General features: G+C 39.9%; 1 protein-coding gene across 9 annotated transcripts in view; it reads right to left on the bottom strand.

Annotated features, from left to right (window-relative positions):
- Positions 1-16,684, bottom strand: part of Plekha1 (pleckstrin homology domain containing A1) — a 50,357-nt gene that overhangs the window by 11,575 nt on the left and 22,098 nt on the right. For all 9 annotated transcript variants that reach the window (XM_075972520.1, XM_075972521.1, XM_075972516.1 and 6 more), the window contains exons 5-7: positions 11,282-11,379; positions 6,892-7,017; positions 2,019-2,162 (exon numbers count right to left, since the gene is read on the bottom strand). In XM_075972520.1, the coding sequence (XP_075828635.1) occupies positions 2,019-2,162; positions 6,892-7,017; positions 11,282-11,379 (368 nt within the window). The remainder of the gene's footprint in view (positions 1-2,018; positions 2,163-6,891; positions 7,018-11,281; positions 11,380-16,684) is intronic.

Below are 16,684 nucleotides of genomic sequence, written 5' to 3'. Positions count from 1 at the left end.
AGATGCCACTATAGATGATGGTGATCTACCATGTGGATGCTGGGAATTGAACTCTGGACTTCTGGAAGAGCAGTCAGTGCTCTTAATTACTGAGCCATCTCTCCAGCACGATCACTAACAGTAGAAAAGAAAAAAAGTACTCCCTTCATTTCTTGCCAGCCCAGCCTACAAGATAAAGATCAGCATGGGAAATGTCATTAACTCATCAGGTTTCTCTATCTATAACATGCATTTCAAGTATTTCATACATAACAGGTCAGCAATAAATAAAAAGCAGAACAAAACCATACAGAAAATGTTTAGTACACTTTCATATGAATATTTCTGTCAATTTTTTTAGTACCTGAAATTATCTGTAAATAGTGTTGGAGAGATGGCTCAACAGTTAGAATGCTTTTCCAAAAGACCCAGGTCCAATTCCTAACACCCACACAGCAGCTCATAACTGTCTCTAAGTCCAGTCCCAGGGGATCCTATACCCTCTTCTGGCCTCCTCTAGCACTGCATACACATGGTATGCAGATGGACATTCAAGTAAACACATATACACATAAAATAAAATAGATTAAAAAAATCTCAAAAAAAATTAAGGAAAAAAATGTGCAAATTTTTCTTGTCCTGAGAGTCTCAAGATTTAGTTCATACAGAATAAATAAACTGATAAAACCAAACAAACATCAGCTGAATTGTGGTAGTATAGCACACCTTTAATCCCAGAATCTGGATGCATTGAGAGGCAGATCTCTGAGTTCAAGGCCAGCAGCCTGGTCTACAGAGAGTTCCAGGACAGCCAGGGTTACACAGAGAAACCCTGTCTCAAAAAAATCAAAACAAACAAATAAAACCAAACAAAAACGCCCAAGATTTTGCTATATAGCCCAAGCTAACCTAGAACTTTCTTTCCTTCCCTCCTCAGTTTCCCAAATGCTAGGATTTTATGTGTGAATCACAGCACCTGGCAGAAAAGTATCTGAAGCCTTAGAATACCAGTAGATATGTTTATTTTATAGAAATTTCCTCCCACACCGGGCAATGGTGGTGCACACCTTTAATCCCAGCACTCAGGAGGCAGAGACAGGGAGATCTCCGTAAATTTGAGGCCAACCTGGTCTACCAGAGCGAGTTTCAGGACAGGCTCCAAAGCTATGGAGAAACCCTGTCTCGAAAAACCAAACAAACAAACAAAACAAAAAGAAAGAAAGAAATTTCCTCCCATGACGCTGATTATGGGGACAACCTATACTCACCTGTGATGCTTCTTTAGCACCTGGAATTGTGCGAAAAGCTACATCTCTCATTTATCCCTTTCAAAAACCACAGACCATAGGTTTTATAAAAATAGCTTTCTCACATAAAATAAAACTGGAAGTCTGGGAGATTAAGTAGCCCAACCTCAGAGCTGTCTGCTAACAGCCACTCCTGGTACTTCCACTTCTCCTGAGGCTCTATACTTGACCATCTCTGATGATGTAGGAAATCAACAGAACTTTCTGGGGGTTAAGATGGCTCAGCAGGTAAAGTCACTTGCCTAAATTTAAGCCTTGGAATCCAAGTGAAGGTGGAAGACCAGAACTGATAAAGCTGTCCTCTGCTCTCAAAGCATAAAACACTGCGCTCATGCTTCCTCCCTCCCTCCCTTCCTCCCTCCCTCCCTCCCTCCCTCCCTCCCTCCCTCCCTCCCTCCCTCCCTCCCTCATATATGCACACACACACACAAACTAAAGTTTCTTAAAATAAAAAAGCAAACAAGAAATCCTTTCTATCACAAACCTAAACTTGGGAAAGCTCACTTACACTAAATATAGGAGAAAATAAGCATTAACTTACCCAGCAGTGTAAAGACCAAGGAAATAACTGTGATGTATGATAAACATGGAGCAACCCCTTTCTACCCTTCCTAGCAACAGACTGCTCTGCACTCCGGGCCTTTCAAACATAAAGCACACAACTTCATTCTGACTTGCAAGCTTGCTGGCACATGACCTCCCCAACGTCACAGGTATGGTTAAGCTACTCACCACTGCTCCTTGCTTCACACAATATCCAGCTTTGATAACTGCACTGTCTGGAGGTGGCTTAGGAGTAAAGTAAGGAAGATGGCTTTGGGACCGTTTCAAATTGTTTCTGTCAATAATTTCACCACATTCATTTACTTCTTCTTTCTAAAATGAAGCCAAAGAAATTATTTTCTTGCTTTAAAACATAGTTTAATTTAATGTTATCTTAGAAAATCTTAAAATCGGTGACACTCAATCACAACTTTCTTGATCAAACCACAAACATCCACTTTTATTGTTTTGCAAACTCCTGACTTCAGGTTTTTCTTGGGGTGGGCTTTTTTATATGGAAATCATTTAAACAGATCTATGGGAAGTTACAATAAACATAAAAAGTAGCAGAGGTCTTGTATACCCTTTAACAGAATTCTTTCCAAAGAGGAAGTATGTATTTCTAAGGTAGATTACCCAAACCAAGCATCCATAAGCTTATTATAAGTATCCATATAGAGGTCTTTGCGTGAGCATAATTACCCACTTCTTTAGGATAAACGCCGGAGAATACATACTAGCCTAGAGAGCAACTGCAAGTTTATTTATAAAGGATGACAACAAGAAAACCACACCAAATTGTTTCTTCAGAGTGACTGAACTGTTTTATTTACATCTCCACCAGCAATGGATGAAAGGCCCAAGCATCTTTGCTCAGGTATAATATTTCACTAGGTTCTTAATTCAATTTCTTTTCTAATGGCTACATATAGTGGCAATCTATCTTTCCTAGTGCCTATTAATACATATATCATTTTTTGGTGAAATGTTTGTTTATGAATTTCATCTACTTTTAAGGAATTTTTGGTTGGTTAATTATTGGGTTTTGAGAGTTCTTTCTGTAGATAAAAGTCCTTGGTTGAATAGGTAGGTATCTTGTAGACTTTTCTTCTAATCTTTTTTTTTTAATTGGAGAAATAGTTTCTATGTAGCCCTGGCTAACTTACTTACTCTATAGACCAGGCTTGGCCTCAAACTCAGAGACTTGCTTCCGCCTCCCAAGGGCTGGGATTAAAAAAAGTGTATACAACCACCTGGCTGGCTAGTTTATCTTTTCTATTCATCCTCTGAACAGGGTCTTTCACAAAACATGCATTTGAAATACTGATGATGTGCAATTATTAGTCTTCTCCTTTTACAGATAATGGGCTTCACGTCAACTCTAACAGCTCTTTGCCTAATCCTTGACCTGCAGTTTTTCCCATGCTCACTCCTGGAAGTGCTATAGGGTTTTTTGTTTTGTTTTGTTTTGTTTTGTTTTGTTTTGTTTTGTGTGTGTGTGTGTGTGCGTGCTATTGTTTTATGAGTTTTTAATTTAAATTAATTACTTTTTTAAAGATTTATTTATTTATTATGTATACAACATTCTGCCTCCATGTATGCCTGCACGTCAGAAGAGGGTGCCAGATCTCATTACAGATGGCGCCAGATCTCATTACAGATAGTTGTGAGCCACCACGTGGTTGCTGGGAATTGAACTCAGGACCTCTGGAAGAGCAGCCAGTGCTCTTAACCACTGAACTATCTCTCCAGCCCTGTCTTATGTTTTAAAGTTCAGTGTTGACAAATCCTTAACCATAACCAAGACTTCCTGATTATTTACAACATCCACAAACTACAACACCACAAATAAATCAGTCACATTTTTTTAAAACTCAAAAGAACAATTAAGTCTGAACTGTCAGGCTTATGAGGTATTTTCAACCTGTTCTACATTTAAAATAATTAATAATTAGCCAATAGACTCTGAATAAATTAACTATCCAAATGAGATTTAGTTAACATTTTCTTGATTCTATGGTGTGAGAAGTCCTTCTGTCTATGTGTTGCTCTTATTGGTTAATGAATAAAGAAACTGCCTTGGCTTGTTGATAGGTCAGAACTTAGGTAGGCAGGGAAAATTGGACTGAATGCTGGGGGAAAGAAGGCAGAGTCAGGAAGATGCCATGGAGCCACCGGAGATAGCCATGCTGAAACTTTGCTGGTAGGCCCCGACCTCGTGGTAATACTCAGATTAATGGAGATATGTTAAATTAAAATGTAAGAACTAGCCAATAAAAAGTTAGAGCTAATGGGCCAAGCAGTGTTTTAAATAATACAGTTTTGTATGATTATTTCAGGGCCCAGCTAGCTGGGACTAACAAGTGGGACCACCTCCTACAATTCTATATTGTCTAAATGTTACTTTGTATTTTTGTTTGTTAAGACAGGGTTTCTTTGTGTAGCCCCGGCTACCCTAGAACTCACTCTGTAGACCAGGCTAGCCTGGAACTCACAGAGATCCACCTACCTCTGCTTCCCGAGCATTAAAGGAACTAGCACAGGGATTAAAGACAATGGGGCACCACCAATGCCTTCACTACTTTGTAATTTTAAATTCTGCATTACAATAAAACAGTAGCATCATTTTAAATCTTTTAAAAATGCCATCTTCTATAGAATCTATTCTACAATAGCCACACAAACTGCAATAGTGTCTTAACAAACTTATCCAATAGCCAACACCAGTCAGCATGGGAGAAAGTTCAGCCCAGCTAGTCATCAATCACAAGTTTAGCGAGCTAAAATCATTACTTTTAGAAAAAGCAACACCATACACACACCTTTCTCCCTAAATTTTTTTAATTCAACTTTGAACAACAACAAAAGTAACTGTAAACTCCCCCTAGAGCAGAGATTGGTATTGTTAAATATCTTTTACAAAGCACAGGAAAAGATATTCAAGTTAGTTTATTGATGTTGTAAGATTTCTTCCTACTAATCACACTCACTTGGCACAAGGCTTGAAACAATATGGTATCTGTTAAAATTTTGAAAGTCTATGCCGTGTGGTGGTGGTGGTGCACTCCTTTAATCCCAGTACTTGGATCTCTGTGAGTTTAAGGCCAGCCTGGTCTACAGAGTGAGTTCTAAGACAGTCAGGGCTACACAGAGAAACCCTGTCTTGGGAGTTAGGGAGCAGTCTACAAAGCATCAAAGTCTTTTAAAACCAAAAGACAAAAGTAATCAAAAGTAATGTGGGGCTGGAGAGATGGCTCAGTGGTTAAGAGCATTGCCTGCTCTTCCAAAGGTCCTGAGTTCAATTCCCAGCAACCACATGGTGGCTTACAACCATCTGTAAAGAGGTCTGGCACCCTCTTCTGGCCTTCAGGCATACAGACAGAATATTGTATACATAATAAATAAATAAATAAATATTTTTAAAAAAAGTAATGTGAATATCCAACACTGGCAATAGCTATTACTTTAAATTCTTGTTTTTCAAATATTAGTAATCTAATTTGCATTAAAAGTACATTTCCTCACACTCCTCCATTGCTAGTGGGAGTGCAAACTAGTTTGGATATCAGTATGGCAATTTCTCAGAAAATTAGGAAACAATTCCTCAAGACCCATCAATACCACTTTTGGATATATACCCAAAGGATGCTCAATTGTACCACAAGGACATGTGCTCAACTATGTTCATAGCAGCATTGTTTGTCATAGCCAGAACCTGGAAACAACCTAAATGCCCCTCGACTAAAGAATGGATAAGGAAAATATGGTACAGTTACACAACAGAGTACCACACAGCAGAAAAAAATAATGACATCTTAAAATTTTCTGAAAAATAGATAGATCTAGAAAACATCACACTGAGTGAGGCAACCCAGACCCAGAAAGACAAATATCATATGTACTCACTCAACAAATGGCTTTTAGACATAAAGCAAAGAAAAACCAGCCTACAATTCACAATCCCAGAGAACCTAGACAACAATGAAGACCCTAAGAGAGACATACATGGATCTAAACTACATGGGAAGTAGAAAAAGACTAGAGTTCCTAAATAAATTGGGAGCATGGGGACCATGGGAGTAGAAGGGCAGGGAAGAGAAAGGGATGGAAGTGGAGAAAAATATACAGCTCAATAAAAGCAATAAAAAGAAGTATATTTCCTCAATAGCAATATAAGAAACTTAAGTTCATATAAAAGTTTCAAGTTCGTTATTTAAATTACATAAATTTATTTTCCCTAATACCTAGATACATCATTACTTTTAGGATACAATCCAGCCAGAGTTGCAGCCCTCAGGTTGTAGGAAAAATACAAAACACACACGCACACAGGTTTTTTTTTTAAAAATTTACACATATTTGCAGATGCTAACCCAGCAACTTTACTTGAAAGCATTAGTTTATCTTGGTGTAGACCTGTAGCCTTAGTTGCAAGGCTGGTCTGAGCTAAAAAGTAGATTCAAGGACAACTTGGGCAGGGCCAGCGGGGTGGCACGCGCCTTTAATCCCAGCACTCGGGAGCAGGCTCCAAAGCTACAGAGAAACCTAGTGTCAAAAAAAAAAGGACAACTCGGGCAACTCTAAAAAGAACTATGATATAGCTCAGCAGTAAGGCTCTAGCATTAAATCTCTAAAATTTTAGATATAAAAATGTTCATTACAACATTGTTAAATAAAATAAAGGAAAGAAAACCCCTCCATTTGTCTACCAATAGAGGCTTATAAATTATGGTCAAATCCAGGGCAGGACTCTGCAGCCATTACAAGTGATAGAGACTTAACTTTTGATACCTGATGTAAGATATGCTGCTACAAAGTCTGACATGTAACCCCCATCCCAACTTCTGCAGGGAGAATACAAACAATTCAGCTCAAAGAAGGATCAAGTGTTTATCTGTGTAACTTCTGATCTTTTTTACAATAACATACAAAAGTTTGCAAAGCACTTTCGGAATAGAAAACCAAATTAAAAGCTTTTGTAGTTAATAAATATTGAATCAATTCAGCAAAGATATTCTGTTTCAGTTTTGATGAAAATACAACAGAAGCACTGATTTGGTACCTGAGTTGGAGTGATGATGGGAACACCACCAACAATATCAGTTCTGTAAGACACTTGCTTCTTGCCACAGTCACCTTGGCGACTCAGGCTCTCAGAAGCCGGCTGTGAGTCTGACTGCTTTGGTACCTGGAAGAGTAAGATGGATTATCATACAACCAGAACTGTATTTGCAACCCTCGTCATCATCACAGAATTTTCAGCTAGTTAGTATCTATAGACGACTGACAAACAATCTATTTGCAATACTGCAATTCAAGATCTCAGATTGCTCTGGTCTGGTAACACTTTAGGTCACAGGCATCACCACCTACTGCTGGTGCTTGTGCAGTCATTAGTTCACACACTTCCTCCACTCTCCCCTGGCCAATTCTCAGCACAGTTGGAGAGGGAAGCAGGGCTTAGAGGCAGCAGGGAACATAGGTTGAGATCCCAGCTGAACTACATTCTAGCCAAGTTTGTGCAATAAAATGAAATCAAACTTGGCATCAATTACATACTGAGTATGATTTAAAGTATTTTATTTAGGAATCCTCACAATCTTTCAAAGGTATTATCAACAACATGAATGACAAACACAACGATAATGGTATAAAAATGTTTAATTTAAAATTAAGTCATTTGCCCATCACCTGTGAACTACAGAGAAAACACTGTAGTCAAAGGCCCTACATGTACCAATGTGATTCCATCCAAGGCAGGGAATGTACAAAGGTATCACACAGGAACATCACTAAAAGTTGTAATTCCCAGGCTTCATCTCCAGAATGAGTCTCTAGAACATTCCCCGAAAACTGGAGTTTCGGAAGGGACAGGTGCTTTTGAGGGACGGTGTTTCACAAACCACACTTAAGAAACCCTGCCCCACACTGTGCTCTCGTTCTACCTCACACTGCACTCACCAGGTCTGGAGGAAAGCTAGGGTACACTGGAGGGCTGTGTGCATGAGAAGACCTCAACCCATCTATACTCATAAACATAACTGTTCATGGATATGAATGGCTTATCATCTTAGGTAAAGTCATTTCTCGCACTGCCTCCCTTGTCAGGCTTTCTCTCAGGCCCTGGCAGCATCTCCAGCTTCAAATGCATACTCCATGAAGCACAATTTTTAAAAAATCCTCAGAGACAGATATTGGGGTTCAACCTAAAGGTCAGAAAAGCAAAGCAGTCAGCCACTGGCTCTTACCTCAACCTCGGTCAGAAAAATGGCCATTCTGCCTCCAGGAATCTCAGAATGAGACTGTGTCTGAGCGCTGTCTCCTCCCGTTTTATAATCCTCTCTAGTTCTAGGATTAAGAGTATGCACCACTACCATCTGGTTTCCATGGCAAGCAAGTGTGGCTACTGGGATTAAAGGTGTGTGTCACCACTGCCTGGTCTGTAAGACTGGTCAGTGTGGCTGTTTTGCTTTTCTGATCCTCAGGCAAGCTTTATTTATTGAAATACAAATGAAATGCCACTATAACTCCCAATACAGTATCAAGCACTGGTGGAAACAGGAAGAAAAGAGAAAGGGAGCCTGGCACCGGTGGTGCATGCCTCTAGTCTCAGTACTAGGGAGGCAGAGGAAAGTGAATCATTGAGATCAATACCAGCCTGCTCTACAGAACAGCCTATTTCAGAACAGCCAGAGCTACACAGAGAAACCTTACCTCGAAAAACCAAAACAGAGAGAAAGAGAAAGGGGAAAGGGAGGGGAAAGAAAGGAAAGCGGAAAATGAAAGAAAAAAGAAAAGGGAAAGAAAGGGAAAGGAAGGAGAGGAATCCTGAATGCCTGTGGAATCCTAAGAGGCCACACTCTTGAGTGCTTTTTAAAGGTGATTACAATAGAGGACAAAGTGTTAGTTGTAGGCTAAAATTAAGATACCACACCCTAGAACGATCTGCAGATGAAATCCAGTACATTCTCTAGAATCACATAACTTATTTCAGTCATTTTACAAAGTGTGATCCTGTCAACCTGTCAATCTGAAGCCACAGAGAGGACCTGAGACTGCTGCTCTGTGGTGACCTACAAGAGGAGCAGTGGTTATCCTCTAGGAAAGGGTTCTGCTGCTTGTAAAGACTGCCAAAGAAAAGGCTTTCATAGAAACTTTAAAACATGCTAATACATGCTGCTTTACCAACTTTTTTAAACGATTTATTTATTTATTATGTATACAGTGTTCTGTCTGTATGTAAGCCTACAGACCAGAAGAGGGAGGCAGATCTCATAGATGGTTGTGAGCCATTATGTGGTTGCTGGGAATTGAAATCAGGACCTCTGGAAGAGCAGTCAGTGCTCTTAACCACTGAGCCATCTCTCCAGTCCCTCAAGATGTCTATTTTTAACTACATACACACACATACATTTGGTTTTTCAAGACAGGGTTTCTCTGTGTAGCCCTGGATGCCCTGGAACTCGCTTTGTAGACCAGGCTGGCCTCAAACTCACAGAGATCAGCAGCAGCATGCCTCTACCTCCTGAGTGCTGGGATTAAAGGTGTGTACCACCAGCACCCAGCTATTTTTTTTTTTATTTTATCTGTATGGGTGCTTTGCCTGCATGTCGTGTACCACCTACATGCCTGGTGTCTGTGAAGGCCAGAAGAAGGTACTGTGTGTCCCAGCACTGGGGTTATAAACAATTATGAACAGTTACATGAGTATAGGGAACCAAATCCTTTGCAAGAGCAGCCAGTGCTCTTAACCAGACCCAGCAAAATACATCTTATTAAAGCCTGGGAATTCTCTCCTTTTCCTACGTTTACCTAAAACTGATTCCAGTCAGTTACCAGTTCTATATTAACATCACTGCACTTAAAATTACTGTATCGTATTTGTATTTATATTTTCTAAATATGAACTATAAAATCACAAAAATCATTATCAAGTTTCTCTAAAAACAGTAAAAATGCCATATAAAATAAAGCTGCAAGATCCCAAAAGCTAATTAAATATTAAATATTACCAGTTTCTCTTTCCTGCTGAAAAGCTTACAATGACATAAAAAACTATTTAGTCCCATGAATAAACAAGAGAGCAATTCAAGGCATTCCAACTTAGTAAAATGCTGAGACCTTTCTTTAAATCATTAAAAGAAATCAGTTCTGCTTATTTGCTGTAGACTATAAAAGCAAATCCAGGAAAGTACTACATACAGACTTTATAAAGACATCTTCCAGGCAGGGAATATTTATTAGGAGCTCAAAATGATCAGCTAAAACTTTTAAGAATGTAAACTTCTGAATCTGCTCAAAATATTGCTATCATGAAACTGCACAAGCCCCAAAATAACTTCTGCTTCGCATACAGCTCAGATGTGGTGTGTGGGCGTTTTCTGTCATGTGGTAACAAGCTGTTCTGATGCAAGACAAAAAAAATGATCTAAGAACAGCCTTGGTTGGCTATCTTAACTCTGCTGCTGTGTGGCACAGACAGAGAATCATTTACTTGAGATGAGGAATATATGCATTCATTTCCTGGAACATGCTCTTTGACCAAGATTAGGATCAATAAATAACTATACTCCACTGAAAAAAAGTTTTAACTGATACAACCCCACACAGGAGGAGCTCCTTCCTCAACCCTTCTAGGCAGCCTACTTTTAAGGAGAAAAGGCGCAGCAGCAGCAGCAGCAGCAGCAGGGGAACTTGCTCAGAAAGGCTTGTCTGACTTTAGGAAGGGGTTCTTTGCTCATTGCACTGCAGAATTCTGGGTCCAGGACCAACCAACAGGCTTGCCTGGGTTTCAGCCTCATAGCTTACCAGTGCTGAAGTCTATACAAGTCACTCAACCTTTCTGGAAAACTGAGGGAAAACCTTCATCTAAAGCCTTCCTGCTGGTATGGTGTAAATAATCAGTAAGTACTGATGTTCATTTTAAAACCAAACAGAAGAAAAGTTTAACAGCAGAGAGTTGTAGCATCAACAGGAGGGAAGAGCAGCAGGACCTGAAACTCCAGGGAAAAGGGCAGGTGATAGAAGAAGTTTAGAGCTTCAGACATCCCTAGAGCACACAGGCAGGACCCTCTGGGCACCATAACTCTTCAGACTCAATCTCTAGAGCTGAGCCTTCTCCCCTTGTGCACACCCATCTCCTTTGCCTGCCATGGCTTAGAAAAGGGTAATGCTATGCCCATCCCCAGAGTAAGAGGTCCAAAGCCTTTCATCCTACTCTAGATATACAACAAAAACACAATCAGCATGCACAGTGATGGATCCTTACTGGAGACACAGTGAAAGGCATTCAGAGGCTGACCACCCCACGCACAAGCAAATGGCTCACATTCAGAACACATCTTTTAAACCAAGCTTGAATGTGTAACCTGCTGGTAATCTGAGGATATTAGACACATTTTAAAAATGTAAAGATTACTTCTGTAAAGGGAAAATTTTAAATACATACTTACTGTAATTTTTATAGCTTTGTTCAAGACATTGACCCACTCCACTAAGTCTTGCTGATCATTGGCTTGTAGGAAGTATTTTCTCATCCCTGCATTCATAACTGTCAAAATAAAAGTACATGAAATAAAGTTGTTACCTCTAAATTATGTTTAGGACAGCTGCAAATGTCTTTCCAGATTCAACACTGCAACTCTTGGATTTCACAAAATACATTAGGCCATATAAAATACTGCTTTCAATGAGCTATACAGGCAAAACTCTTTCATGACCAGTTTTCATTAAATGCATATATTGCTAAATAGTGAGTCAGTTCTCCAGTCAGGTATACTTCAATCCCAACAATCAGGAGGCGGGTAGATCTCTGTGAGTTCAAGGCCAGCCTGGCCTACACAAAGAGTTCCAAGAGCCAGGGCTATCACACAGAGAAACCTTATCTCGAAAAAGCTAAACAAAAAGAACATCACAATGAAACATCACTTGGACATGTGCCTCCAAACTTTGACCAGCATTTCTGTGGAATAATTTTCTTGATACAGAAATAAGTCACAGAGTATTAACATTTAAATATTTTGCTTTGGGGGACTGGAGAGATAGCTCGGAGATTAAGAGCACTGGCTACACTTCCAGGGGACCTGGGTTCAATTCCTAGCACCCACATAATAGCTCACAATTGTCTGTAACTCCTCTTCCAGGGTATCCAATACCCTCTTCTGACCTCTGAGAGTACTGCATACTGCATACAAGTGGTGTACAGACCTGACAGCAAAATACCCATACTAATAAAATCATTTTAAAAGTAATTTTTAAAAATTTTGTTTTGGGTCAGGCATGGTGGCATATGCCTTTAATCCTAGGACTCGGGAGACAGAGGCAGGTGGATCTCTTTGTGTTCACTATCAGCCTGGACTACAAAGGAGTTCCAGGTCAGCTAGAGCTATATAACGAGACACTGTCTCAAACTAAAAACCAAAAGAAAAAAGAAAACCAACTTCTGCATTAGAAAATTGCCTTCCCTAATACTGAATCCCTATCCAGAAGCGTCTTCCCAATTGTGTGCACAAGACCTCTAACACATCTCACCTGTACTGTTACTAGCATCTGTGCTACATATTCACCCTGGCTTTAAAGTCTTTAAGCTTAGAGGCTCAGAGTCTGAACAGTTCATTATTGCATAGCTTCCTGGTAGCTGCTCCTCCACTACGGATGATTCCTCTCTCTCTCCTAGCCCAAGTGGAGCAGCTTCATGCTGTCCCTAATGTCTAAGTTACTGCAACATCTCCACTGCACTCTTTCTGTCTTCTGACATATGTGAGAATAATCCCCTGTAACAATTACCTTGGGATGGAGAAACGCCTCAAATATTATTTCATTCAATGAAGCCTAGCTGATATAGCACTCTATTAACAACCTAATTATAGTTGCTAATTAGTAGATAACTACACCTTGCTTGAATTTGAATTTAATTATTGAGAAAGTAAGTTTTATATGGGTATTAGGCACCTGCATTTGCTTCATGAGCTTTATATATTCTTTTGCTCATTTCTCTTGAGCTGCTCATCTGTAATTTACTGATCTGCAGGAGCTTTCCTATTAACCAGTTACTTTATCATAAGTACTTTCCCTGTTAATTCTCATTTTCCCTGTTAATTCTCATGGCATCCTTGACAAAACAAATATTCTATCAATTTTCCTTTTAATCCTATAGACTTTATGTATTTGAAAATCTCCATAATTTAAGCTTATACACATATTTATTTAGCCTCTGATAATATTTTTAGCCCAAAATAATATTTGCATTTAACCTTAAATACAAATATTGTTATACTTGAAGCTTTCGCCAAAGAAAATAAAATACCAACCCTTTTTACTTTCTTTTTTCTTTTGTTTCCTTTGGTTTTTCGAGACAAGATTTCTCTGTGTAACCGTTCTTGTTGTCCCAGAACTAGCTCTTGTAGACCAGGCTGGCTTTGAACTCATGGAGATCCACCTGCCTCTGCCTCCCAAGTGCTGAGATTAAAGGCATATTTTCAATGAAATTTACAAATGCCTCCTTAGGGACTGGAACTTCATAAAATACATCTGCAGACAGCTGTCTACAAGTCATAAGGGGCTCTTTAATTACACCTACTTATATCATATGCATGTGTTTAGAAAATCAAAGACTACTGTAGAAGCTAATGCATCTAATGCACCTTAACAGCCACACTGTTGAAATTGTTCAAATATAAAATCAACTTCCAAGGCCAGGAGTGGCAGCACACATCTTTAATACTAACCCTCTGAAAGGCAGAGGTAGGCCTATCTCTGTGAGTCAGCCCAATCTACACAGTGAATTCTAGGAAAGCCAAGGCTGCAGAGTGAGACCCTGCCTCAAAACCAACCAACCAATAAAAAAACAAATAAAAAAAAACTTCCAAAAATCTCCACCACAACGCTGAATTATTAATGTACTAGCACTGAGTTGAATATGACTAAGAGAAGAAGGAAATGAAAACCCTCAAGGGAAAAGAAAAGTTATTTCTCAAACACACATGATTTTGAAATTGGGCCTGAGAACAAACTACTCTAAAACAGAGCTCCCTAGAATAAGTTGAAGATCACAGAAGTCAAAGCCTATCTTATGATGTGCTACAAAAAATTCATCTGAAAAGTAAAAAACTGTAATACACCACATTTTATACTTTTGTTTGTTTCTAGAACGGTGGTTTTCAATCTGTGGGTCTTGAATCCCTTGGGGGTTGAGCAATCCTTTCACAGGGGTCGCCTAGACCACCAAAAAAACACAGATTTTGCATTGTGATTCATAACTGTAGCAAAATTACAGTTACGAAGTAGTAACGAAAATAATTTGATGGTTGGGAGTCACCACAACATGAGGAACTGTTCTGAAGGGTCACAGCACTAGGAAGGCGCGGAAGCACTAGAGAACATGTATTTCAGCATAACCAGGAACTCCCTAGGACAGATCTGCTGCTAACATACAGTAGTCAGCACAGTATTCCTCCAGACCTTGTCCACTGTCAACTCAATGGTCTTCCTCTCCAAAATAATGTTTAGGGCATCAGCTCAGAACACTGAAGAAGTTTATGATCTAAGAGGCACGGCTTACTTAGTTCTTCCAGAGGATACAAGTACGACTCCAGAACCCATGTGGCCATGTACAACTGTCTATAACTCCAGTCCCAGGGAAATCTGACAGGTACCACCAGACACACACCTGGTGCCCAAGCATACATGAAAGCAAAACATCCATACACACAAAATAAAATACTAAGTTTAAAAATAAATAGAATCTAACAGTGGACTACAACAGCTAGCACAAAGCAAATGTATATAATAAACATACTTCTAAAAGTGTAATGTTTATATAAGACTTTTTTGAAGGAAAAAAGGAGGCCAATATAACTAAACTAAAAAGACTCCTTGCAGTTTGAGATGTAGCTCAGTGTTTGTTTACCACACGCAGGCTCTGGGTTTCATCCCTAGCCCCTAACCCCCAAAACAAAAAACTAAAACAAACAAAATAACACAACTCTTGGTATACCTTGTCATTGGAATAAAAAACTCGCATGCTTTTATTTCATGGCAAGGGGAGCAAAGCCATCTGCTACAAACTAGGAAGTCAGGAATTAGCAAGGCTGATAAACATATGCAGGGCTCCCGAGCACTGTCTAATCTGAGCCCTGCTCTCCTCACCTCCCCATCAGCAATGTCATGCATCCTTTCCCAGAGAAAAAGTGGCAATGCATGTGAAGACGTGGACACGGTGATCCTCTCCATCGTCGTCCTCAGGCTTCCAGAGAGGGAATTACTGAAAAGTGGTGTGTATGCAGTGCAGGGAGGAGTGGACATGGAAAGGAAGAAAAAGCTGTGACTCCCACAAACACAAAACTAGGACACCTCTGGGTTGCCAAGCCTTTTAAGCAGTCCTCAGAGGCTTGTTTGCTTCCTACCTTTTCACCTGAGTCCATTTTTATTCAAATCTTTACAACAGAGGAAATAAAACAAATGCATAAAAACTACAGCACAGGCATTGATGTAACTGCAACAAAAACCCTCTCATGATCCAGGACTAAACGGCCATGACTCAAATGTGTTAGTGTGGCCACAGATTTAGTGGTGATGAGGTCCTTTCTCATTTCTCTGGTTTTCGCTTCCCCCGCCCCCCACCTCGGGAAAAAGTGGCTGGTGGCCTGTGATCTGCCATCCTCTTGAAATGCTGAGATTACAAATTTATAAGTGAGATTGTCACATCAATTTCTCTATTACCTCTTTTTAACTTTTGCTGATTTGCCTTTAAAAAAAAAAGTTAGCCTGGTGGTGGTGGTTCATGCCTTTAATCCCAGCTCTAGAGAGGCAGTGAGGTCTCTTGAGCTTGAAGCCAGTCTGGTCTACAGAGAGTTCCAGAACATCCAGGGATACACAGAGAAACTATGTCTTGGGGAGAAAAGAGAAAAAGGTTTTCTTCTGCGTTTTGCATTACTTGTTTCTTTTTCTATCTGATAAGTCTTCTCAAATACTAAGTAATTCGGGCTGTCTGTTACTATTTTTAAGAGGGACTAAAAGGCCGGTTGTACCCTCTTGGGTTGTGAGGGTGGCACATATTGCCTAGCGAAAACATCCAGATGTCAGTACCACTCTTCAGTTTTTGAGGGTACTCAGGCGCTACCCACCTATTGCTGGCTGCAGCTGGCTGCAGGTTCCCTGGGGCTGCATAGGACAGGGCTAGTTCAGTATTCAGATTCTCTTTTAATCCTCCTTTTCAGTTTGTGCCTCATTCCTTCCCTTCTCTGGGATTAGTGCTAGTTTCTATTTCTGGACACACCACACATCCCATTCCCTGCTGGGCTGGGGGAAGGGTTGCTGCCAACGACGTGAGCCAAAGGGAGACAGAGACTACAGTTTTGGTTTTTGTTGGTTTTTTTTTAAAAGACATCCAAACAAAGAACCTGTTCTCAGTCCCCCTTCACTGTAGCTTCTCCATCCCCCAACAGGCGCCATTACCTAAGCCTGTTAGAGAGGGATGGGGCAGGGCACTGAAATGGTTAGCTCTTCTATTGGCCTCTTTCTCTGCTCTGCGAAAAGAGTTGCTATTCTTCCATCTGCTTCCATATTTATACACTGAGGGCCACCTGCTCATGTCTCCTACCTTTATCAAAGAAAAGGTTTGAATGTTTCTTGTTTCCCCTGTTTCAGGCTAATTAGAGATAGCCTGCCATTTTAGAATGTAGTTGGGGTTCTAGTATCTCTCTGAAGGCAACTGTTTTATGAATCTCTATTCCTGCCAGATGCAGCGGACTACAGAAAAACGAACAAGAAGTTCATCTTATTCCTTGATCCCAAATAAAATCACCTACTCTAATTAGGCCCAATAACTATGAATGTTGAGTTTATTACTATATAAA

This window comes from Microtus pennsylvanicus, chromosome 5, assembly GCF_037038515.1.
Source record: "Microtus pennsylvanicus isolate mMicPen1 chromosome 5, mMicPen1.hap1, whole genome shotgun sequence".
Taxonomy (NCBI): Eukaryota; Metazoa; Chordata; class Mammalia; order Rodentia; family Cricetidae; genus Microtus; species Microtus pennsylvanicus.
Note: the sequence above shows the minus strand (reverse complement) of the source record. Positions and strands in the feature narration are given on the sequence as shown.